Genomic DNA, 27,353 nt, shown 5'->3' with positions numbered 1-27,353 from the left:
GTATATCCACAGTTATGGCTGGGATAGAGGTCTAGGACTGATCCAGCATCGGAGAAGGAACGGCAATGTATTTCCAAGTCTGGATGATGTGTGACTTGGAGAGCAACTTCCAAGGTGGTGGTGAGACTATCCTACACACACTCGGGCCAATTTTACAACTTACCGAAGCCAAATAACCTCCAAACCTGTTCGTCTTTGGGATGTGACGATGATGATACTTTATTGTCACTTGTGCAGTGAAAATATTTTTGTTTTTGGGTACAAAGTGCACAAAGGAGTCACCACAGAGGCACTGACAAAGTTACAAAATGTACTCATCCCTTCTTCTTCTCCCTTCTCCCCCCCCCCCCCCCCACCATCCCCCTGCCCCTCTCTCTAACAGCTTGTTCCATACACCCACCACCTTTTAATTGATTGATTGATTATACCTTTAATAATCCTTTACAGGAAATTACAGTGCCACGACAGCTTCAAGACAGACATAACACCACACATTTCCTCAAATGATCCATACTTAACAAGTTAAAATACAAGTTAAAATACTTTATGCGCATTATATAACCTTATAGCAGCTGGTAAACAGGACTTCCTATGTCTCTCAGTTTTGCACATTGGTGCAATCAGTCTCTGACTGAAGATGCTGCTCTTGATCACCTTCAGGGCATGGAGTGGGTGAGTGGGGTTGGTCATTATTGAACCCAGTTTGTTCAGAGTTCTGGCCTCTGCCACCTGCTGGACCGTTCGTTGCTCAGCCCCGACCACTGAGCCGGCCTTCCTGATCAGCTTGTCCAGTCTGTTTTTGTCCGCTATGCGGGCGCCATCTCCCCAACAGGCCACAGCAAAAAACAGAGCACTGGCCACCACTGAATGGTAGACACTGCACAGCAGGGGTTGGCAGATGTTAAATGACCTCAGCCGCCTTAAAAAATACAGTCGGCTTTGTCCCTTCCTGTACACCGCCTCCATATGACTCTTCCAGTCCAGCTCACTGTCAAGCTGCACACCAAGGTACCTGTGGTTGGCGACCACCTCCACCTCAGTGCCCTTAATGGTGATTGGTGTTGCTTGAGTCCTCCTCCTCCCCCTCCTTTTATGAGAAAATGTTACCCCTCAGATTCCTATTAAATCTTTTCCCCTTCACCTTGAACCTATGTCCCCTGGTCCTCAATTCCCCTACTCTGGGCAAGAGACTCTGTGCGTCTACCCGATTTATTCCTCTCATAATTTTGTATACCTCTGTAAGATCGCCCCTCATCCTCCTGTGCTCCATAGAATAGAGACCCAGCTTACTCAACCTCTCCCTATAGCTCACACCCTCTAGTCCTGGCAACATCCTCATAAATCTTTTCTGAACCCTTTCAAGCTTGACAATATCTTTCCTATAACATGGTGCCCAGAACTGAACACAATACTCTAAATGCGGTCTCACCAACGTCCTATACAATGCAACATGAACACCCAACTTCTATACTCAAAACTCTGACTGATGAAGGCTAAAGTGCCAAAAGCCTTTTTGACCACCTGATCTACCTGCAACTCGACCTTCAAGGAACCATGCACCTGCACTCCTAGATCCGTCTGCTCTACAACGCTACCCAGAGGCCTACCATTCACTGTGTAGGTCCTGCCCAAAGATCATAGAGGAGCCTCTATGATCTTTGGTCCTGCCCTTGTTCGACGTCCCAAAATGCAACACCTCACACTTTTCTGTATTAAATTCCATCAACCATTCCTCCGCCCACCTGGCCAATCGATCCAGATCCTGCTGCAATCGTTCACAATCAACTTCACTATCTGCAAAAACTCTAACTTTTGTATCATCAGCAAACTTGCTAATCTTGCCCTGTATATTCTCATCCAAGGACTGGGCTGGACTGACTAGTGTAGGAAACATAGAAACATAGAAAATAGGTGTAGGAGTAGGCCATTCGGCCCTTCGAGCCTGCACCGCCATTCAATATGATCATGGCTGATAATCCAACTCAGTATCCTGTACCTGCCTTCTCTCCATACCCACTGATCCCTTTAGACACAAGGGCCACATCTAAATCCCTCTTAAATATAGCCATTGAACTGGCCTCGACTACATTCTGTGGCAGAGAATTCCAGAGATTCACCACTCTCTGTGTAAAAAATGTTTTTCTCATCTCAGTCCTAAAAGATTTCCCCTTTATTCTTAAACTGTGACCCCTTGTTGTGGACTTCCCCAACATCGGGAACAATCTTTCTGCATCTAGCTTGTCCAACCCCTTAAGAATTTTGTAAGTTTCTATAAGATCCCCCCTCAATCTTCTAAAATCTAGCGAGTACAAGCCGAGTCTATCCAGTCTTTCTTCATATGAAAGTCCTGACATCCCAGGAATCAGTCCGGTGAACCTTCTCTGTACTCCCTCTATGGCAAGAACGTCCTTCCTCAGATTAGGAGACCAAAACTGTACGCAATACTCCGGGTGTGGTCTCACCAAGACCCTGTACAACTGCAGTAGAACCTCCCTGCTCCTATATTCAAATCCTTTTGCTATGAATGCTAACATACCATTCGCTTTCTTCACTGCCTGCTGCACCTGCATGCCTACTTGCAGGAGGAAGGACCTGTAGATGCTGGTTTACACTGAAGATAGACACAAGATGCTGGAGTAACTCAGCGGGACAGGCAGCATCTCTGGATAGAAGGACTGGGTGAAGTTTCGGGTGGAGACCATTCTTCAAACTGAATGGCCTGCATACACATTGTATGACTCAATAATTCTGCACAACTGGACAAAATAATTTCCAGGCATAGGGATTGTGATGCCAATTGAAATTCCAACGCGTTATGGCCATTACACTGTCCCGGAGCTGATTCCATTGCCTTGAGAATTCTTGGAGGATTTTCACAGAGTTTGTCTTTAATTGGATACATACACATATCTTGTATTAGACCGGTCCCTGGTGAGTTTGTTGTGTAGCCAGAGGAAGCGGGTGGACGATGTATGGAATCCCATCAGTTACTAATTGGGAATTACTTGCGTACACAGTCTTGCTTTCCACCGTATCAACTCATTGCAGAATGTATTCCCTGTTACCGACCGGTTATGATTCGTCTCGGATACAGGTATGGCACCGGGTTTAGGTGTGAAATGAGAAATGAATGCGTCCTAACGACACACAGTCAAAGTTCGCAGGAGCGCGGGGCTGTTAGAACATCATGATTTCGGTGAATGTGAACTAGTGTGTTCAGCAGCTGCCAAAGTGAATCGCAAGCAAGCCAATCACCTGCCACAGCCTCAGTATAACTCCAAAGAATTACTGGCAGAGTCCGTGCCTGTTTGCAGTGGTTGTACATCTGTCCAAAACAAATCTTCTTCCTCTTGCATTTGAGGCAGCAGAGACAATAGACAATAGACAATAGGTGCAGGAGTAGGCCATTCGGCCCTTCGAGCCAGCACTGCCATTCAATGTGATCATGGCTGATCATCCCCAGTCAGCACCCTGCTCCTGCCTTCTCCCCCATGTCCCCTGACTCCGCTATTTTTAAGAGCCCTATCTAGCTCCCTCTTGAAAGCATCCAGAGTACCTGCCTCCACCGCCCTCTGAGGCAGATAATTCCACAGATTCACAACTCTCTGTGAGAAAAAGTGTTTCCTCGTCTCTGTTCTAAATGACTTACCCCTTATTCTTAAACTGTGCCCCCTGGTTCTGGTCTCCCCCAACATTGGGAACATGTTATGTAACGACCTCCAGGCGCTGTAGCCAGTTCAATGTGCTGTGGGAATGAGTCTGAAGAACAGTCTCGACCCGAAACGTCACCCGTTCCTTCTATCCAATCCTCTAGTTACTCCAGCTTTTTGTGTCTATCTTAAGTTTAAACCAGCACAAAAAAAAAGCCTAGCGGTTTGCAAAATCCACCCAATTCTCTCCCGTGCTGGTCAAAGATAATAACGGCCCCTTGTTATCTACGTTGGTTTCACAGTGTTCGCCATTTACGAACGTTGTCTTTACATCTCTCCACGACCTCCGCTCAGCACCTCATTCTGAAGAAGCAGGGCGTCAAAAAGTCATAAGGAATAGGAGCAGAATTTGGCCATTTGGCCCATCTGGTCTACTCCGCCATTCAATCACGGCTGATCTATCCCTCCCTCCTGTCGAAATGTCTCGACCCGAAACGTCACCTATTCCTTCGCTCCATAGATGCTGCCTCACCCGCTGAGTTTCCCCAACACTTTTGTCTACCTTCGATTTTTCCAGCATCTGCAGTTCTTTCTTAAATATCTCTCCCTCCTAACCGCTTTCTCCTGCCTTCTCTCCATAACCCCTGGCGCCCGCACTGATCAAGGTCAGGCAAAAGGTACAGAAATGTGAAAACGCACACCACCAGATTCAGAGACTGTTTCTTTCCCAGCTGTTATCTGAAGCAACTGAACCATCCTACGACCAACTGGAGAGCGGTCCTGGGATACCATCTACTGCATTTGAGACCCTCGGACTATCTTTCATCGGACTTTACTGGCTTTATCTTTCGCTAATCCTTCTCCCCATTATCATGTGTCTGTACACTGTGGATGGCTCGATTGTAGTCATGTACAGTCTTTCCGCTGACTGGATACCACGCAACATAAAAGCTGAACCTGGTCTTGTGCTGCACTGTCCTACATTTGAACATGGAACAGTCAGCACAAGAGAAGGCCCTTCGGCCCACGGCATCACTTCCGAACTTGATGCCAAGACCAACTCTCCAGTGCCGACACATAATCCATATCCCACCATTCCCTGCACATCCAAATGTACTATGTTTTAGTCCCCCAGAACTCTACTGGAATAAGGGCGGCACGGTGGTGCAGCGGGAGTAGAGTTGCTGCCTCACAGCATCAAGGACGCGGGTTCAATCCCGACTACGGGTGCTTGTCTGTATGGAGTTCATATACGTTCTCCCCGTGACCTGCGTGGGTTTTCTCCCGGTGGCTCCGGTTTCCTCCCACACTCCAAAGACTTACAGATTTGTAGGTTCATTGTCTTTGTGTAAATGTAAATGGTCCGCAGTGTGTGTGTGTGTGTAGTTAGTGTGTTAGTGTTAGTGTGCGGGGATCGCTGGTCGACGTGGACTCGGTGGGCCGAAGGACTTGTTCCCGCACTGTATCTCTAAACTAAACTAAACTAATAACATCCTGGACTTTACACAGGACACTCACTCGAGCTCAATGTGGTCAGACTGAGAGACGATTGTGGACACTGCACTCAGCTTCACTGAAAGAAAATGTAGTCCTTTGACATCAATGGCTTCAATCAAAATGAATTGCATTTGGCTTGATTATCAATACTGAATATAAACAGTCTCCCAGTCACCGCACTGCCTGGGTGATAAAGTTTGACATGCACTCTAAACTATTTGCCAACATAATTCTGCAGGCTGCAGCCTTAATTACTGACAAGATAAATGTGAAATGTAAATATGAAATCCGAGCCCCTTCCATCATTTCCAGTTAATTCAGTTCCAGTTTAGTTTATTGTCACGTGTACCGAGGTACAGCGAAAAGCTTTTGTTGCGTGCTAACCAGTCAGCGGAAAGACAATACATGATTACAATCGAGCCATTTACAGTGTATAGATACATGATAAGGGAATAACGTTTAGCGCAAGGTAAAGCCAGCAAAGTCCGATCAAAGATAATCCGAGGGTCACCAATGAGGTAAATAGTAGTTCAGCACTGCTCCCTGGTTGTGGTTGGATGATTCAGTTGCCTGATAACAGCTGGGGTGAAACTGTGCCTGAATCGGGGGGTGTGTGTTTTCACACTTCTGCACCTTTTGCCCGATGGGAGAGGGGAGAAGAGGGGGTGGCCAGGGTGCGACTCGTCCTTGATTATACTGCTGGCCTTGCCGAGGCAGCGTGAGGTATAAACAGAGTCAATGGAAGGGAGACACAAAATGCTGGAGTAACTCAGCGGGACAGGCAGCATCTCTGGAGAGAAGGAATGGGTGACGTTTTCTGGTCTACCTTTGATTTTTTCAGCATCTGCAGTTCTTTCTTAAATATCTCCCCCTCGTAACCCCTTTGTCCTGCCTTCTCCCCATAACCCCTGGCACCCGTACTAATCAAGGTCAGGCAAAAGGTACAGAAATGTGAAAACGCACACCACCAGATTCAGGGACTGTTTCTTCCCAGCTGTTATCTGAAGCAACTGAACCATCCTACGACCAACTGGAGAGTGGTCCTGAGCTACCGTCTACTCCATTGGAGACCCTCAGACTATCTTTGTCAGACTCAACCCGTCTCGACCCGAAACGTCGCCCATTCCTTCTCCCCAGAGATGCTGCCTGTCCCGCTGAGTTACTCCAGCTTTTTGTGTCTACCTTCGATTTTAACCAGCATCTGCAGTTCTTTCTTACACGTCAATGGAAGGGAGGTTGGTTTGTGTGATGGTCTGGGCTGCGTCCACAATTCGCTGCAATTTCTTGCGGTCTCGGTCAGAGCTGTTCCCAAACCGAGCTGCGATGCATCCTGAAGATTCAAGAGGCATTAAGTTTAAGTTCAAGTTCAAGTTTATTGTCATGTGTCCCTGATAGGACAATGAAATTCTTGCTTTGCTTCAGCACAACAGAACATAATAGGCATTGACTACAAAACACATGAATAAATAAACTGATAAAGTGCAAATAACAAATAATGGGTTATTAATAATCAGAGTTTTGTCCGAGCCAGGTTTAATAGCCTGATGGCTGTGGGGAAGTAGCTATTCCTGAACCTGGTCGTTGCAGTCTTCAGGATCTTGTACCTTCTACCTGAAGGTAGCAGGGAGATGAGTGTGTGGCCAGGATGGTGTGGGTCTTTGATGATACTGCCAGCCTTTTTGAGGCAGTGACTTCGATAAATCCCCTCGATGGAAGGAAGGTCAGAGCCGATGATGGACTGGGCAGTGTTTACTACTTTTTGTAGTCTCTTCCACTCCAGGGCGCTCAAGTTGCCGAACCAAGCCACGATGCAACCGGTCAGCATGCTCTCTACTGTGCACCTGTAGAAGTTAGAGAGAGTCTTCCTTGAAAATCCGACTCTCCGTAATCTTCTCAGGAAGTAGAGGCGCTGATGAGCTTTTTTGTTAATTGCATCAGTGTTCTCGAACCAGGAGAGATCAGAGATGTGCACGCCCAGGAATTTGAAGCTCTTGACCCTTTCAACCATCGACCCGTTGATATAAATGGGGCTGTGGGCCCCCCTCCTACTCCTTCCAAAGTTCACAATCAGTTCCTTGGTTTTGCTGGTGTTGAGGGCCAGGTTATTGTGCTGGCACCATATGGACAGTTGCTCGATCTCTCATCTATACTCGGACTCATGCACCAATTGGTACAGTGAAATTTGGGGCCATATGAATAAAAATAATCTTATCAGCATTTCATGCATCCTGATAAAATCCCAACGTGTCATCTGTCACCTTTTATTTCTCTTCAGTTGTGCTTTAACTTATGCACCGCCCTATGCACTGTTTAATTTGCCACATGCACAGCTAATTTACTTCAATGCACGGATCTTAAACCAGATGTCCTTCTGCATAATTAGAACACGGAACAGTGAAACGCAGGAACAGGCCCATCGACCCACAATATCCGCATGGAACATGATGCCAAGATCAACTAATCTCATCTGCCTACACGTGATCTATATCCCTCCGTTCCCAGCGTGTCCATGTGAAATTGATTAATATAAAATATTCACTTCTTGCAAACCATCCAACGTATGATTCAATGCATAGATTTCAACTGTAGAAGTGGGTGGGTTTTTTTCCCCCCCACTGAATGAATTGAGAAACTAATGGCCATTAGTCATTCCTCAGTGCAGACTTCACCCCACCCCCTCTGTCAACATTCTCCTCCCACCACTTTATCTCCAATAATCCCCAGACCACAAACATCTGCAGGATCCTTCCAACTTTCCACTGTCCAGAGTCACATAGCACAGAAACAGGCCCTTCGGCCCAACTCATCCATGCCGGCGAATCTAGTCCCCTCTGCCCGCATTTGGCCCATTTCCCTCCAAAACAACTTCCTATCCACGTACCAGTCCACATATCTTTTAAATGCTGCTATTGTACCAGCATCAACGGCTTAATAGAAACTTAGAAAATAGGAGCAGGAGGAGGCTATTTGGCCCTTCGAGCCTGCACCGCCATTCATAGTGATCATGGCTGATCATCCCACAATCAGTGTCCTGTGCCTGCATTCTCCATCATATCCCTTGATTCCGCTAGCCCCTAGAGCTCTATCTAACTCAGTGGTGCTGATGCCGCCTTACAGCACCAGAGACCCGGGTTCGATCCTGACTACGGGTGCTGTCTGTACAGAGTTTGCACGTTCTCCCTGTGACCACATGGGTTTCTTCCTACATTCACAAGACGTGCATGTTTGAAGGTTAATTTTGCTTGAGCAAATTGTCCCTAGTGTGTAGGATAGTGCTCGTGTGCGGGGATCGCTGGTCGGCGCAAACTCGGTGGGCCGAAGGGCCTGTGTCCATGCTGTATATTGAAACTAAACTAAACTTCCACTGGCAGCTCGTTCCATATACCCACCATTCCCCGTGTGAAACATTTGCCCCTTGGGTTCCAATTAAAACTTTGCTCTAAGTAGTGAATCGAGAACTAGTGGGCATATCTTAAACCCATGCCATCTAGTTCCTGATTCTCCTTCCCTGGGGAACAAAAACTGTGCATTCGCCCTATTTATTCCCCTTCTGGAATAAAGTCTTAGCCCGCCCACGCTCCCCCCGCATCTCAGGCCCTCGAGTTCTGGCAAGATCCTCATTAACCTTCTCTACATTCTTTCCAATTTAATGACACCTTTCCTGCAGCAGGTTGACCAAGACTACACACAATACTCCAGGTTTGGCCTCATTAACATATTGCACCAGTGTAACAAAACATCACAATTTCTGTACTCAATTCCTTGCGAAGATACGGAACGAGCTGCCAGAGGAAGTAGTTGAGGGCAGGTTTTTGATTGCCCTTTGTCCAACAATCTGCCTGAGTTGAACATAGAAACATAGAAAATAGGTGCAGGAGGAGGCCATTTGGCCCTTCGAGCCAGCACCGCCATTCATTGTGATCATGGCTGATTGTGTCCTATCAATAACCCGTGCCTGCCTTCTCCCCATATCCCTTGACTCCACTAGCCCCTAGGGCTATATCTAACTCTCTCTTAAATCCATCCAGTGACTTGGCCTCCACTGCCCTCTGTGGCAGGGAATTCCATAATTACACAACTCTCTGGGTGAAAAAGTTTTTTCTCACCTTAGTCTTAAATTACCTCCCCTTTATTCTAAGACTGTGGCCCCTGGTTCTGGACCTGTCCAACATATAGGAGGTGCAAGACTAAAGAATTGAAGAGTTATCAAAAGTATATTTATGTATGTTTTTGTTAGTTTATGAATCTCTCTCTCTCTCTCTCTCTCTCTCTCTCTCTCTCTCTCTCTCTCTTTCTCTCTTTCTCTCTCTATCTCTCTCTATCTCTCTCTATCTCTCTCTTATTCTTCTCCCCTCTCCCCCAAGGTTAGTTCTTCTGTTTGCCTCTATTTGCTTCAGTTTTGAACAAGCAGTTAGATTTCAGTTATTTGTTTTGCTTTTTCAATGAACTTGAGAAAAATGTGTTATTTTTGCTTATACCAGTTATCAGGAAAATATACTATGTTTGTCTTATGAACTTTAAGTTTATGAAAGAGAAAGAAAGAGATTGATAAAGATATATGATAATTTATATGTTAAATTGTTGGATTAACTCAGCAGGTCAGGCAGCATCTCTGGAGAAAGGGAGTATGTGACGTTTCAGGTTGAGACGTTTCTGCAGATTGAGAGAGTGGATGTGGAGAGGATGTTTCCACTAGTGGGATAGCCCAGGAACAGAGGTCATAGGCCCAGAATTAGACGTTCTTTTAGGAAGGAGATGAGGAGGAATCTCTTTAGTCAGAGGGTGGTGAATCTGTGGAATTCATTGCCCCACAAGGCTGTGGAGGGCAAGTCAGTGGATATTTTTACAGCAGAGATAGAGATTCTTGATCAGTACGGGTGTCAGTGGTTATGGGAAGAAGGCAGGAGAATGGAGTTTGGGGGGAGAGATAGATCAGCCATGATTGAATGGCGGAGTAGACTCGATGGGCCGAATGGTCTAATTCAACTCCTATCACTTATGACCTAAACCTGCATCTGCAGTTGCTTCCGACACTCTCTCTCAGGTCCTCTGAGTCACTCTGAGAATCTTGATCATGTCTCATTCCCCTCAACTTTACTGAGCTGAACCAATTTGTGGCGTCACCGCAGTCAGTTTTCGCACAATTACATTTTCCTTCAATTCCCCTTCAAAATGGCTCACTAATAAATGTCCAGTCATGCTTTTGAATTGATCCTTGCTTATGCTGTGACGTCCTCATTAATACAAAGTCAATTCTAGTTAATCTGGTAAAAGAAATGTCCTTACTGGGAGTATATGGGGAAATTCAAAGTTTTAGTTTTTAGTTTTAGTGGCACGGTGGCGCAGCGGTAGAGTTGCTGCCTCACGGCGCCAAAGAACCGAGTTCGATCCTAACTACGGGTGCTGTCTGTACGGAGTTTGTACGTTCTCCACATGACCTGTGTGGGTTTTCTCCAAGATCTTCGGTTTCCTCCCACACTCCAAAGACGTACAGGTTTGTAGGTTAATAGACAATAAACAATAGGTGCAGGAGTGGGCCATTCGGCCCTTCGTGCCAGCACCGCCATTCAGGATGTCAGGACTTTCATATGAAGAAAGACTGGATAGACTCGGCTTGTACTCGCTAGAATTTAGAAGATTGAGGGTGTGTGTGTGTGTGTGGGATTGTGCTAGTGTGCGGGGATCACTGGTCGGTGTGGACTCGGTGGGCCGAAGGGCCTGTTTCCAACCTGTATGGAAACACAGTTTAAGAATAAGGAGTAAGCCATTTAGAACGGAGACGAGGAAACACTTTTTCACAGAGAGTTGTGAGTCTGTGGAATTCTCTGCCTCAGAGGGCGGTGGAGGCAGGTTCTCTGGCTACTTTCAATAGAGAGCTAGATAGGGGTCTTAAAGATAGCGGAGTCAGGGGATATGGGGAGAAGGCAGGAATGAGGTACTGATTGGGGATGATCAGCCATGATTACATTGAATGGTGGTGCTGGCTCGAAGGGCCGAATGGCCTACTCCTGCACCTATTGTCTATTGTCTATACTAAACAATGAATAACTTCACCTTTCCTGTTGTCAACACCCTGGATTTATAGCCTGTTTTTGTATTCTTGTGTATTCTTCCCCTGCCAGCGCTGGGTTATTCATTCATAATTCCAATTAGCTGTGGCGGATCAGCTAAAAGTCATACCTCAGCATCAATTTGAATCTGCATATATAAAAGTTCAAATGGGAAGTTTTAACAGATTAAACTTCAATGAAGGCTGAAGTGAATTGCTCTCACTTTACTCGCCAGGACTGCAGAATCTTTCCTTACTTTCATGCTTGCTCTGCAGATGCCCAATCAATATACCATTGGTCTGAGCCACCTTTACACAGCCTGGCAGGACAATGAACAGTGCTGCAAAGGGGCGTGCAGATTCAAATATGCAGAGAATTATGGATGCAGCCTTTCTAGTTGACCATGCCGATCAAGATGCCCCTTCTATCCTCTTTAACTCTAATGCCTCTACTGTGTGGGACTGTACCTATGGAATCATAGATTACTGCACAGAAATGGGCTCTCTTGACCCACCTCTTTCTTGCCAACCAAGACACATATCTTCGCTGATCTGCATTAAGACCTACACTTTAAGTAGTTTAGTGATACAGCGCAGAAACAGGCCCTTCGGCCACCGAATCCGCACCGACCAGTGATCCCCATTTGCTAACACTATCCTATTCACACAAGGGACAATTTACACTTATACCATGAGTACAAACCCAAGCCAATTAACCTACAAACCTGTACGTCTTTGGAGGGTGGGAGGAAACCGAAAATCTCGAGGAAAACCTGCGCAGGTCACGGGGAGAACGTACAAACTCCGTACAGGCAGGGACCCCTAGTTGGGATCGAACCCGGGTCTCCGGCGCCGCAAGGCAACATCTCTACCACCGCGCCACCGTGCCGCCCTCATTGTTGATGTTCCCTCTGGTACCAGTTGCCAGGATGTAAGTCAATGGATGAGTTTTAGTGTTAGTTTATTGTCACATGTACCGAGGTACCAGTGAAAAGCGCTTGTTGCATGCTGACCCCGTCAGTAGAAAGACAAATGCAGGACTACAATCGAGCCGTTTACAGTGCGGAGATACACGTTAAGGGAATAACGTTTAGTGCAAGGTAAAGCCAGCAAAGTCCAGTCAAGGATAGTCCAAGGGTCACCAATGAGGTAGATAGTAGGTCACCACTGCTCTCTGGTTGTGGTAGGGTCAGGCAGCATCTCTGGAGAAAAAGGAAAAAGGGTGACGTTTCGGGTCATGACCCTTCTTCAGGGTGAAAGTGGGGGGTGGTTGGTAAAGAGTTGGAGGCGAGAAAAGACCAGGACCAAATCAGGGCCATCCACAAATGACCTGAGGCAGAGTGTTGCCCCATAGTTAGCTCAGGAAGGAGTTTGCTCGAGAGAAACAAAATGTGGAACTGTGGAACTGGTAAAATAGAAAGTAATCATGCAGGTACAGCAGGCTGTGAAGAAAGCAAATGGCATGTTGGCCTTCATAACGAGAAGATTTGAGTATAGGAACAAGGAGGTCCTCCTGCAGTTGTACAGGGCCCATGGTGAGACCACACTTGCAGTATTGTGTGCAGTTTTGGTCTCCTAGTTTGAGGAACGACATTCTTGCTCTTGAGGGAGTGCAGCATAGGTTCACCAGGTTAATTCCCGGGATGGCGGGACTGACATATGATGAAAGAATGGGTCGACTGGGCTTATGTTCACTGAAATTTAGAAGGATGAGAGGTACCCTTATAGAAATAAAATGATTATGGGATTGGACAGGCTAAGTGCAGGAAAAATGTTCCCGATGTTGGGGGAGTCCAGAACCAGGGGTCACGGATTAAGAATAAGGGGTAGGCCATTTAGGACTGAGATGAGGAAAAACCTTTTTCCAGCCCCCTTCTCTCTTTTCCAGCTCCCTCCCCCCACTCTCTCCAATCAGTCTGAAGAAGGGTCCTGACTCTAAACGTTGTCTGTCCATTCAGAGTTGTGAATCTGTGGAATTCTCTGTCACAGAAGGCAGTGGAGGCCAATTCACTGGATGTATTCAAGAGTTAGGTATAGCTCTTAGGGTTAATGGCATCAACGGATATGGGGAAAAAGCAGGAACTGGGCACTGATTCTTGATGTTCAGCCATGATCATATTAAATGGCGGTGGTGCAGGCTTGATGGGCCGAATGGCCTACTCCTGCGCCTGTTTTCTATGTTTCCATGACTCTGGAGGTGGAAGGGGGAAGTTTCCCTGCTTTGTAGTCATTCTGGTGTAGATACTTATCCATTTTTTTTACATTGATATAGTGTGTTATTTCTGAAAGGATTTCTCATTCGTTTCAAACCACCGTCATATGTTCGACAAGGCTGCCTACCAAGGTGACTGGGCACATGACAACAGACGTCAGGGTATTTTCAGCAATGCTGACACCCGATCAATAAGGGGAGAGAGGAGGGGGAAAAGCAGCAACAGTTTGGGGTGGAAATCATTTGATTGAGATTCTACAGGAGGCTGCCAGCGTCCATCTAATTACCAGTGCTGACTCATACAGCTTCAAGGTGCCCCTTGAGGCTTGTCGGTGTAGCGTGCAGCATGCCAAAGTGACATTGGGTAGCAGTCAGCTACTTAAGTGCTCAGCCATGTAATGAGCAGACCGGAGGATTTAGAATTCTAATTACATTTAAACCACATCGTAATTTAATCAGCAGCTTAGAAAGTAACAAGATGCAACCAAGATGCAAATCAGCAGAACGTCACAGAGAACAGGACCTTTGGCCAACGTAAGGTCATAAGATCATGTAATAGGTGCAGGAGTAGGCCATTCGGCTCTTTGAGCCAGCACTGCCATTCAATATGATCACGGCTGACCATCCAGAATCAGTACCCCGTTCCTGCCTTCTCCCCATATCCCTTGATTCCGTTAGCCCGAAGAGCTAAATCTAACTCACTCTTGAAAACATCATAATAATAGGAGCAGAATTAGGCCGTTCAATCACGGCTGATCTATCTTTCACTCTCAATCCCATTCTCCTGCCTTCCCCTCATTTAAAAAAAAATTATTATTAAAATAGGTGCAGGAGTAGGCAATTCGGACCTTCGAGCCTGCACTGCCATTCAATATGATCATGGCTGATCATCCAACTCAGTATCCTGTACCTGCCTTCTCTCCATACCGCCTGATCCCTTTAGCCACAAGGGCCACATCTAACTCCCTCTTAAATATAGCCAATGAACTGGCCTCAACTACCTTCTGTGGTAGAGAATTTCAGAGATTCACCACTCTCTGACTAAAGAGATTCCTTCTCATCTACGTCCTAAAGGAAAGTCCTTTAATTCTCAGGCCATGACCTTTAGTCCTAGACTCTCCCACTAGTGGAAACATCCTCTCCACATCCACTCTATCCAAGCCTTTCGTAATTCGGTACGTTTCAATGAGGTCCCCCTCCCCTCCCCCTCATTCTTCTAAACTCCAGTGACTCTGATAAACATAACGACAAGACCAACTCTTATCTTTAGACTTTAAAGATGCAGTGCGGAAACTGGCCCTTCAGCCCACCGAGTTCGCAACTACCAGCGATCACCCCGTACACTAGCACTACCCCACACATACCAGGGACAATTTACAATTTTAACAAAGCCAATTAACCTACAAACCTGCACGTCTTTGGAGTGTGGGAGGAAACCAAAGATCTCGGCGAAAACCCACGCACTCAAGGGGAGAACGTACAAACTCCATATAGACAGCACCCGGGGTCAGGGCTCTGGCGCTATAATTTTGGTCCCCTAATTTGAGGAAGGACATTCTTGCTATTGAGGGAGTGCAGCGTAGGTTGACAAGGTTAATTCCTGGGATGGCGGGACTGTCATATGCTGAGAGAATGGAGCAGCTGGGCTTGTACACTCTGGAGTTTAGAAGGATGAGAGGGTATCTCATTGAAACATATAAGATTGTTAAGGGCTTGGACACACGCTAGAGGCAGGAAACATGTTCCCGATGTTGGGGGAGTCCAGAACCAGGGGCCACAGTTTAAGAATAAGGAGCAAGCCATTTAGAACGGAGACAAGGAAACACTTTTTCTCACAGAGAGTGGTGAGTCTGTGGAATTCTCTGCCTCAGAGGGCAGTGGAGGCAGGTTCTCTGGATGCTTTCAAGAGAGAGCTAGATAGGGCTCTTAAAAATAGCGGAGTCAGGGGATATGGGGAGAAGGCAGGAACGGTGGGTACTGATTGGGTATGATCAGCCATGATCACATTGAATGGCGGTGCTGGCTCGAAGGGGCGAATGGCCTACTCCTGCATCTATTGTCTATTGTCTATAAGGCAACAACTCAACCACTGCTCCACTGTGTCACCCTTTGTGGTATCATTGTTTTAAAAGAGGCCAACAGAGTAATTAGCCTGACAGGATATGGAAAATTATTGTAAAATATTCTGAAAGTGTTCAAATGACTCGAGACACAGCAGTCAACAAGGATTTGTTACAGGAAAGTTGCTCCTGATTAATGATCAAATATTTGGAGAAGATAACATGTGAAATCAATAATCATAATTAAATCAATAAGGAACCCTGTGAGGATATTTGACAAGGATCTATGGAGCAGACTGATCAGGGAAGTACAAGCTCATGGAAGCCAATATGACCTTATGAGCAGCACAGTGGTGCAGTGGTAGAGTTGCTGCCTTACAACTCCAGAGACCCAGGTTCGATCCTGACTATGGATGCTATGGATGTGTGGAGTTTGTACGTTCTCCCCGTGTACTGCGGGATCTCCTCCAACACTCCAAAGACGTACAGGATTGTATGTTGATCGGCTTGGTACGATTGTAAATTGTCCCTAGTGTGGGTAGGATCGCTAGCCGACGCAAACTCGGTGGGCCGAATGGCCTGTTTCCGCGCTGTATCTCTAAACTAAAAAATAACGAATCTAAAAATCTAGGTCACGGATAAAGGCAGCTTTGGTGCATGCGATAGGGTTTGCAGTGTCTATAATAGGACCTTTTAATGGCATAAAAAGATTCAGATCAAGACAGTCTCTATAATACTAAAACTCTTCCTATTGTTTATGCTTGTGCCAAAGATGTGTCAATCGGCTTTTTCTATCTTCTTCCAAACGCAAGGACACAGCCTTCCCATTTTCACATATCCTACTCACATTTTTCCCGTTGTGGCGATAAACATCTTCCCGTCAATTTCCCATCTATATTTTCGATATCAATCCTTTAAATTTAAAAAACAGCCCCCAAAACGCACCCATTTCGGAAAAAAAACCCCCGAGTGAGGTCACAATGCACTCGCAAGGAGGGACGGGCCACTCTGGGAGGGAGGGACACTCCAGCACTCGTGCGGTGGCTGCCGGTGCCCGACGCCCAGTGGTGAGGGTGGTGCCGCGCGCCCGCCCTGGCTGGAGCCGAGCCTGGTGCTCGAGCTGGAGTGAGAGCCGAGCCCGGGGCCGAGAAAGAAACCGCCGCTGGAACCAAGGACGCGCCTGGGTCCGGGATCAGGAACGAGCACGGAGATGAAGTCGGGGCCTGGACTGGAGCCCAGGTGGTGGCTGAACTGACGGCTGGAGTCTACAGCCAGGGCCGGGACGAGTGCCAGAACCAGGCCCTGGCGCTGCTCTACGACCTGGGTAGGTCCTGGGGCAGAGAATGGGATGGAGGGGAGGAGGAGGGAAATGAGGAGGGGGAGATGGGGTGTGGAGTGGGATGGTAGAGGGAGATGGAGGGGGGGTTGTGTAGAGGAGGGAGATGGGGAGGAGTGGAGTAGGGAGATGCCCCCTCCCTATCTACCCTCACTACAACCCTCTCTACCCCCTCCCTCTCCACCCTTCCCTCTCCCTCCCACCCACTCTACCCCCCTCCCTCTCACTACCCCGTCTGGCCATGTCTACTCCCCTCCCTCTCCACCCCATCCCCCACCGTCTCTACCCCCCGTCCCTCTCGAGGAATTGAAGAGGGAGGGTGAAGAGGAGGAGGGAGTGCTGGGTGATGAGGAGGAGGGAGTGCTGGGTGATGAGGAGCAATGAGCCGCGCCTGCGCAGTTGGGGGCTATGCGTGAGTGGTGCAATATTGCATCGGGGGAATGCCTTGCGTTGGGGGAACGGGTGAGTGGTGGTATAAATATAAATTGCCCCTGGTGTGTGTAGGGTAGTGTTAATGTGGGGGAATCGCAGGTCGGCACGGACTCATTGGGCCGAAGGGCCTGCTTCCGTGCTGTATCTCTAAACTAAACCATCTACTCCCCTCATGAATTTCGGATCATGGATCATGTGCAGTTCGCACCATGTTCAGCACAGATGTTGTGGGCCGAAGGGCCTGTTCCTGGCCTCAAACTGTTCTACGTTCATAATTAAGAAATATGCAAATGATTGGCAATGGTGCGGAAGTAAGGCTCAGACTGCAGGAAGACCATGCAAGACATGATAACATTGGGGAGGGTTGAGAGGAAACGCTCAAAGATGTTGCCAGAGAATTATAAAATATATTAGGTGAAAGAATTGGCTTGTCAGATGAGCAGGAAAGAGCTGAATACAATTCAGTCTGGAGAAATATCGCAAAGGAAAAAAAAAGGCTAAGGGATACGCACGAGTACAGGGGTCTGGGTATGATAGGCAATAGGCAATAGGCAATAGGTGCAGGAGTAGGCCATTCGGCCCTTCGAGGCAGCACCGCCATTCAAAGTGTTCATGGCTGATCATCCCCAAACAGTACCCCATTCCTGCCTTCTCCCCATATCCCCTGACTCCGCTATCTTTAAGAGCCTTATCCAGCTCTCTCTTGGAAGCATCCAGAGAACCGGCCTCCACCGCCCTCTGAGGCAGAGAATTCCACAGTCTCACAACTCTCTGTGAGAAAGTGTTTCCTCGTCTCTGTTCTAAATGGTATACCCCTTATTCTTAAACTGTGGCCCCTGGTTCTGGACTCCGCCAACATCGGGAAGAGAAGGGGAGGAGAAGGGGAGGAGACACTTTTAAAAAGCCAGACAACTTATCATAAAGTTTAGCGGGCATTTAACATTACCGCACAGTTTTCCTTGGTCCTGAAAACTACAATGAGCCAATTAAAATGCCCGGTCAGCGAAGGAGATTGCCTATGGCTGCCCTCGACTGCCTGTAACTACATGGCGACCCCACTCCACTATGAGTTCAAAAGACCCATGCCGACCAATATTAACTCACGGAAAAATTTTCAACATGCTGAAAAATCCTCGAGCTTGACGGTGAGTTCCAGTGACCTCCTAGGACCACGACCATGCTGCGAATTTGGGGCTTTAAGGGGCTGTCCCACTGCGGCGACCTAATCTACGAGTTTAGACGTGTTTGTCCGTGACTCATACTCGCATGGTCGACATGAGGCCCTGGGAGGTCTTTGTAACTCTCCTTCATGCTCGAGAGCAATCCCCGCGTACTCGAGGCCTCAGCTAGGTTGTGGCGTATTTTTCAACATGCTGAGAAATGCCTGCGAGTAAAAAATGATCGTCATAGAAAAAATCGATATTTTTTTACTTGTGGGTTTAGTCGAGGTAAGTCCTAGTAGGTCATAATGCTATTTGTAGGTAGTCAAAGTCAATCGAAGGTAGAGCTCGTTGAGGAAAAGAAAGATAAGTAACCGACCGGTAATGTCAAATGCCTGCTAAAATTTATTAAACGTTGTCTGCCTTCTTAAAAGTGTGTGGGTGTGAATTTCAAAAAGCTCTCTCCCGCTTTCTCTCTGTGTGTGTGTGTGTGTGTGTGTGTGTGTGTGTGTGTGTGTGTGTGTGTGTGTGTGTGTGTGTGTGTGTGTGTGTGTGTGTGTGTGTCTCCCCGTTTCATCGCTGATGGTCGATCCAACTCGAGGTTTTTCAGGCGAGTGACCTTGAGCTTGAAGGTCGAAGACAGTTGCTGAAAAGTCGCGTCAGTGGGACAGCCCCATTAAGACTGTACATTCAAGCCGTCCAATGCACAGATACAGGATAAAGGGAATAATGCTTAGTGCAAGATAAATTCCTGTCAAGGCAAAGTAAACATCATCCAAGGACCGCTCTCAAGTTGGTGATAGGATGATTCAGTTGCCTGACAACAGCTGGGAAGAAACTGTCCCTGAATCTGGAGGTGTGCATTTTCACACTTCTGTACCGCTTGCCTGATGGGAGAGGGGAGAAGAGGGAGTGACTGGGGTGAGACTGGTCCTTGATTATGCTGTGGGCCGTGCCAAGGCAGCGTGAAGTGCAGATGGAGTCAATATCAGGGAGGTTGGTTTGCATAAAAATCTGGGCTATATCCACAACTTACTGCAATTTCTTGCGGTCTTGACCTCTACTTGTAACATCAAACAAAAAGTTTATTGGTCAAATATCATTCCTTTAATAATTCCATTCTGACATTCCTCTTTGAAAGACGATTTTAACAGCCCTCAGTATTCCCATTTTAGCTGGTATTTATATATTGGGACAAGTAGGCATCTTGTATAACAAGATTTTTTTTAATACAAGTACCTCTACAAAACCTCTTTATAGAGCTGTTCAAAACCATAAAGAGCAAGTTACTGAAATCGGAAATTTTAATTTTGATTGATTACAATGTCTACCATCTACAAAATGCATGTGGTTTATAGCTGATGGTATAGTGATAATATCTCCCAACACACGTGGAAACAAAGAACTGCAGACAATGGTTAATACATAAAAGGACACATCATCCTGGTTCTTGGTGACAGGAAAAGGGTTAAGAAGGTCAGGCAGCATCTCAGGTCATTAGGAAGGTCAGCAGGTCAGGAGAACATGGATAGGTGGCATTTTGGGTCAAGGCTGAAGGGCGATGAAGGGTCTCGACCCGAAACGTCACCTGTCCATATTCTCCAGAGATGCTGCCAGACCTGTCCAGGTTGTGAATCTGCGGAATTCTCTGCCACAGAAGGCAGTGGAGGCCAATTCACTGGATGTCTTCAAGAGGGAGTTGGATATAGCTTTTAGGATTAACAGAATCGAGGGATTATGGGGAGAAAGCAGGAACAGGCCTTAAAAATATATCTACTGACTTGGCCACCACAGCCCTCTGTGACAATGAGTTCCACAGATTAACCACCCTCTGACTAAAGAAGATCCCCCTCACCTCCTTTCTAAAAGAGCGCCCTTTAATTCTGAGGCTATGACCTCTGGTCCTAGACTCTCCCACCAGTGGAAACATCCTTTCCACATCCACTCTATCTATGCCTTTCATTATTCTTGCAAGTTTCAATGAGGTCCCCCCTCAACTTTCTAAACTCCAGGGAGTACAGGCCCAGTGCCATCAAACGCTCATCAAATGCTAACCCACTACTCGTTCCTGGAATTATTCTTGTAGTTAGGTGACAAACAGGATGGGATGATTATCCAAAAATCTAAATTCATTAACATTAGATCCAAATTGCTGTTACAATTATGGGTGCACGCGTAATCAATTAATTTCCTGTTAGGCTTTGTCTGCGATTTCCTGTCACCACATTAGCACAATCCTCATCCCTATTCACTAATTATTAGCCCTCTCTATTGTTTATTCTGCAACAAACAATATCACCGACCGATTTATATCATTGGCCTCTCTATCGTAAACTGCTGATCAACTAAATGGTTAGATTCGGAGTGAGTAACTGCAGCTTTCACAGCTCAACAAGTATCTGACAGTTTCCACACGTTTTTATTTACACCGTCACATTTTAATTAGGAAATGCCCTGCAAAAACAAAATACACACAAACACAGGGAAAAAATAGATACACTGCGAAACCAGTGAGAGTACAGAATGTTTAAAAACAACTCGACTCTTACAAATATTATAACTTAGAAAATATATCTATAGCCCACAGTTGCTCTAAATCGCAAATCTTAAAGGACTATTAAACGCAACTTGAATTTCAGGACTTAGTACTTCAAAGTAAAATCGTAATTTAAGACACAAAGTACAAAAGAGAGCATGGAACAGAAAGGAGAAAAAGTATACCACTCGACAATGTTTATAAAGGCTTAGGAATATTGGACTGGGAAAAACAAGAATTGTAATTCTTAACAACGGTTAATCTTTGTAATTCTATCCTATTATCATGATGGGGGGAGATCTTGACAGAAGCCTCCTCGTGGCGATCCCCGGAAACGACGACACGATGCACTCTGTAGCGCGTCGGGCGTCCAATTCTTTCAACATGTTAGACGACGCCAAAAGCCAACAGCGAGCTACAACAAAGGGAAAGGAAGGCAGATGGCGGAGGAGAGCCCAGATCGACCAGAGTCATGGATGGGCCTTTGTCAAGGCCAGCCCTCTCCGTCTGCGGACGATCTCCGCAGAGGCACAGATATGGCACTGGCTGTGGCAAAGCGATGGCAGAGCGTCGTCTGACACACAAGCGAGCGAACCATGATGGGGAAAGATAGTGTGTAGTAAAAGGACTTCAGATGCCGGTTTACACCAAAGATAAGACACAAAATTCTGGAGTAACTCAGCAGGACATGCAGCATCTCTGGAGAGAAGAAATGGGTGATGTTTCGGGTCGAGACCCTTCTTCAGACTAGAAGAAGGGTCACGGGTCTCAACCTGAAACCTCACCCATTCCTTCTCTCCTGAGATGCTGCCTGACCTGCTGAGTTACTCCAGCATTTTGTGTCTATCGTGGAGAAAGATAGAACAGCTAGATCACTGCCCGCTCTTTCTCTCTCAATATATATATCATTGATTCTACACACCTGCGTCATATTTAATGGGAAAGCATTGGATACAATCTTTTCACTCACTCTCTAATCTTAGTGCAGTGGTGAACGGGAGAGTGGGTGGATGAAAGAGAAACGTATTCATGAGAAGTTGAAGACAAGGGCCCTTGACATGCCAAAACAAGATATCATGGAAGAGCACTTTTATTATCAAGGAGATCTGAAAACAGATTAACTGCTTTCCCTTTCATTGCCAACTTGCTATAATGCACAACAAATGTAGGTTCTTTTTAAAATATGAATAAGAAAAATATTGCCTTTGCTAGCAGATGCTTAACAGCCCTGTTTTTAACTAAACAGGTAACGGACACAGATAAATAACATGGGTAAAATAGTTCTTTCAGGAATATATTTTTGACTTATTTTAAATGCACGATAGCTGTACCAGACATTCTAATTCTGTAAACAACAGCAAAGACTCGACAACCTCGTGAACCTTCCCTCCGTCAGATGATCATCTGCAGTTCCAATCTGGCTGTTGTTGGCGTCACTTTGATAAGAACAAAACTCCGTTCCCTGTCATCTACAGAGAGATTTTTTTGAAGAAACACTCAAGCAGAATTATTCACACACAGTTTGAAGTGGCTTTGGGTAAGCGAACACGATTGCCAGGACATAACTACAGGAGGCTACGGTAAAGTAATTCAGTCCAATGTCCCAGAATATACTGTCGGAACTCCACTCTGAAGAGTGTCAGGGGTTATGGGGAGAATGCAGGAGAACGGGGTTAGGAGGGAGAGGCAGATCAGCCGTGATCATATTGAATGGTGGTGCAGGCTCGAAGGGCCGAATGGCCTACTCCTGCACCTATTTTCTATGTTTCTATGATTGACTGGCTTGATGGGCAGAAAGGCCTAAATCTGCTCCCACCATTTATGACTTTATGGATGAGAATTAACTTGCGGGTTTGGACAATGGCAGTAAGCGCTCAATCCATTTGCAATTAATCGCAGAATCTCGAGGTGAGAAAATGCACACAGGCTGTCAGTCCCTGCAGTAACGCATCCCTTGGTATCTGGGCTGCTGTTGTGCTTCAAGTAGTTTTCCTCCCACATCAGTTTCAGGGCATCAGTCGCTCGTGATTGCCAGCTGGTGATAACTACAGTGGGCCGCGCCAGAAAAGAGAGAGAAAAAAAAAAAATTGAAAGCAGAACTAACTGAGAAAATAAAGATCCACGTTAGGTTTTGATGTGATGCACCAGTGAGCAATGGCTGGATGCTGAAATCTCTCAGGAGATAATCAACAGTGTAAACAGCAACTGTTACTTTGCAATTCGGTATTTTACTAATGTCTCTCATTGGCAATTCCAATACTGTGCAATCTGTAGCAACATAGAATGGCCATCGAATGGCAGCTCAAGACAATCTAGTAATTCAGACCTTAGCCCCATCTTGTCAAGGGGTTCTGTACTGCTTAATCCAAACGCAGGAAGAACACACTTGATATTACATCTATCACCAAGTTTTTCTTACTCATTTGCATCAAATAATAATTAGTTTATTTTAGTTTAAAGTTACAGCACGGGAGCGAGTCCGCACCGACCAGCAATCCCGGCACATTAACACTATCCTACACACACACACTAGGGACAATTTACACACACACCAAGCCGATTAACCAACATACCTGTATGTCTTTGGAGTGTGGGAGGAAACCGAAGATCTCGGAGAAAACCCACGTGGCCTCTGTACTGACAGCACCCGTGGTTGGGATCGAACCCGGGTCGCCGGTGCTGCAAGGCAGCAACTCTACCGCTGCACCACTGTGCAGCAGAAAGGCATTTGCCACAATAAAATCGAACGCTTGATTATTCAGCCATGGCTACCGTCTAGAATTTTTAACTGCAACCCACCATGTCTCTTTCGATTGCATAATCAAAACCCTAAACACGCATCCTTAAAACAGCCCATCATTCACAGAACACGCGTTAGATTATTATTTCACACACATTTCCAATCTAACAATATTAATTAGCAATTCTTATTTCTGACACAAAGTTCAACATTTTTTTTAAAACACTAATGGAAAAAAATCTACAGGTCTGAGTTTAATCCGTTCCTTTTTGTTTGGAGAAAGTGCAAATCCTAACAAGTGTGCAATTCAATTCTATGGGGGGCGGGGGGTTTAAAACCATTCATTTCCTCCGTCATTCGACGGGTGGTCAAACAGAGACCAGAACATCGAGGTAGAGTCGATCATAGGATTCCTTGAACAGCAGAATAAGGACAAGGCTGAACATACACGATCCAGTCAGGCACCAATTCAGCCAGGAAACATCTGAAAAACAGACAGAGAACAACGTTAGTACCTGTATGAAAATAATTCATCCTTTCTACAAGTGTATGCAGTTGAATACTGAGCTAAATTTGACAAGAACGCCTGCGCTTTTATACCTGATGGTATGCACTGATATAGGATTAGCTCCAAAGAAAAAGTCTCACCACAATTATTGGGCAAGGTTTAAAGTCCATTTCAGTGGTTCTAATGTAACGATACCATAATGTACAACCATCCAATACACATGGCAACAAGTAACGAGAGGCATAGTCATAGAATGATGCAGCGGTGAAACAGGCCCTTTGGCCCAACGTGCCCACACTGACCATCATGCCCCATCTACACTAGTCTCACCTCCCTGCGTTTGGCCCAGATCCCTCTAAACCTATCCTGTCCTATCCATGCACTTGTCTAAATGTTTCTTAAATGTTGTGATAGTCCCAGCCTCAAATACCTCCTCTGGCAGCTCGTTCCATACACCCACCGCACTTAGTAAAAATAATGCTCCTCAGGTCCCTAATAAATCTTTCCTCCCCCACCTTACACCTATGCCCTCTGGTTCATAGAAATTAGAAAAGTTAAGAACATTTGCTTCAGTTGACAGATGACAATAGGTCAAAGTGAAAAATCACCAATGATACCACCTGACCCGAGTGTTTCCAGCATTATCCACACGTTACTGTACAACGTGATTGTGTTTCTTAATAAGAATTGCCATAATAAATTGAGAAATTTGCTTTGTTTTTTAAATAAAAAGAATTGTGGAGATTTGCAATCTTCCACTGTAAAGAATGGTTGGAGTGGAATCCATTAGAGCTTTGTTATTTGCAATTGAATAAGTGTCTTTTTTGAGTAGGTAACTGAAGTATCGTCTGGGAAAAATCAGCAGAATTGAAGTATTTGGAGTTTCAGAATGCCCCTGATTGAATTCCACACAAGAGGTTAGTGTATGAAATAAAAGCCCGTGAGATTGGATGTAATTTAGTTTAGAGATACAGCAAGGAAACAGGCCCTTCGACCCACCGAGTCCGCACCGACCAGCGATCCACGCACGTCAACACTGTCCTGCACACACTAGGGACAATTTGCACCTAGGCCAAGCCAATTTCCCTACAAGCCTGTGCGTCTTTGGAGTGTGGGAGGAAACCGAAGATCTCGGAGAAAACCCACAGTCACGGAGAGAACGTACAAATTCCATACAGACAGCACCTGTAGTCGGGATCAAACCCTAAAGTCAAGAGTGTTTTATTGTCATATGTCCTGGATGGGACAATGAAATTCTTACTTGCTGCAGCACAACAGAATATGTGAATATGTAAACATTGTACATAACGGGGGAAAAAAAGGAAAAGTTCAATAAATAACAAATATAGTGCAAATAACAAATAATAATAGCCTTTTGCAGTTCAGAGCTCAGAGCTTATTTGTTGTGTTTAATAGCCTGATGGCTGTGGGGAAGAACCTGGACGTTACAGTTTTCAGGCTCCTGTACCTTCTGACTGATGGCAATGGTGCGATGAGTGTGTGGCCAGGATGGTGTGGGTCCTTGATGGTTTTGGCTGCCTTTTTGAGGCAGCGACTACGATAGATCCCTTCCACGGTGGGGCGGTCAAAGCCGGTGATGGACTGGGCAGTGGTCACAACTTTTTATAGTCTTTTCCACTCCTGGACGTTCAAGTTGCCGAACCAAGCCATGATGCAACCAGTCAGCATGCTCTCTACCGTGCACCTGTAGAGGTTTAAGAGAATCCTCTTCAACATGCCGAATCTCCGTAATATTCTCAGGAAGTAGAGTCGCTGATGTGCCTTCCTTACAATTGCATCGGTGCGCTGGGTCCAGGAAAGATCTTCTGGTCTCTGGTGCTGCATGCGCTGAACTGCGCCACCGTGGCCCGCATACTGACAAATGGAATATTGGTTGACAGGAAACAGCAGGAATGAATGGGCCATATTCAGGATAGCGGTCGGGTACTGCAAAGCTTGGGCCCTAACCATTCACAATATACGTCAATGATTTGGATGAGGAGGGTGGATGCATGATTTCTAAATTTATTGAATATACAAAGAAGGGTGGAATTGTGCGCTGTTGAAGACTTCAGAGAGATTTAGACAAGTGGTAATAACCATATACACAGAAGATACCGAATAAAGTAGATAAATGGGTAGTTATTTATTTTGGTGGCAAAAAAAACTGAAAAGGCAAAGTGATGTGGATAAGTTTAGATGGACGAGGGCTGACCTCATTGAAGTTTAGCGAATAGTGAAAGGCCTGGATAGAGTGAATATGGAGAGGATGTTTCCACTAGTGGTAGAGTCTAGGACCAGAGGGCACAACCTCAGAATAAAAAGACATACCTTTAGAAAGGGGATGGGGCAGAATTTCTTTAGCCAGAGGGTGGTGAATCTGTGGAATTCATTGCCACAGAAGGCTGTGGGGAGGCCAAGTCAGAGGGTATTTTTAAGCCAGAGATTGAAAGATTCGTGATTAGCAAGGGTGTTAAGGGTTACGGGGTGAAGGCAGGAGAATGAGGTTGAGAGGGAAAGATAGGTCAGCCATGATTGAATGGCTGGGTAGACTCGATGGGCAGAATGGCCTAATTTTGCTCCTCGGACCTATAGATATTGGCATTGTACCACACAGTGAAAGAAAATGGACAGAGAGCCTTTTTTATTTACAAAAGGTTTTAATGCAAGAGCAAGGATATCCAAGATACAATCATACAGGGCCTTGGTCAGACCACACCCATAAAGGACATCGGCGAAAGGAGTGTGTGGGAAGGAACTACAGATGCTGATTTACACCAAAGATAGACACAAAATGCTGGAGTAACTCAACAGGGCAAGCAGCACCCCTGGAGAGAATGGGTCACGTTTTTGGTCAAGACCCATCTTCAGACTGAGAGTCATGGGAGAGGGAGACTAGAGATATGGAAGTGTAAGGTGTGAAAAGGACAGACGATGATCAAGGAAGCATGGAATGGTTGATTGTTGACTGAGGGGAATGTGACGAGGCACACAGAGAAAGTTTGTTATGAGGGAGTGCACCCTATAAGACTGACTCCTTTATTGACAAGACTGTTGGATGAGAAAAACATTGGCTTGGCAAGACCTGTAAAATGTTGAAGTGTGAGAATTCACAGAAAGCTACAAATTCCTGACAAAGCTCAATACACTAGATGATGGCGGCATGTTCCCAT

The 27,353-nt window shown here is 45.9% G+C and overlaps 1 protein-coding gene across 1 annotated transcript in view; it reads right to left on the bottom strand.

Annotated features, from left to right (window-relative positions):
- Positions 1-20,796: 20,796 nt before the first annotated feature.
- slc49a4 (solute carrier family 49 member 4) overlaps positions 20,797-27,353 on the bottom strand; it is a 90,814-nt gene continuing 84,257 nt past the window's right edge. The window contains exon 9 of the mRNA XM_033024862.1: positions 20,797-24,156. Within this exon, the coding sequence (XP_032880753.1) occupies positions 24,041-24,156 (116 nt within the window). The 3' untranslated portion in view covers positions 20,797-24,040. The remainder of the gene's footprint in view (positions 24,157-27,353) is intronic.

This window comes from Amblyraja radiata, chromosome 7 (assembly GCF_010909765.2).
Source record: "Amblyraja radiata isolate CabotCenter1 chromosome 7, sAmbRad1.1.pri, whole genome shotgun sequence".
In the NCBI taxonomy this organism is placed as follows: domain Eukaryota; kingdom Metazoa; phylum Chordata; class Chondrichthyes; order Rajiformes; family Rajidae; genus Amblyraja; species Amblyraja radiata.
Note: the sequence above shows the minus strand (reverse complement) of the source record. Positions and strands in the feature narration are given on the sequence as shown.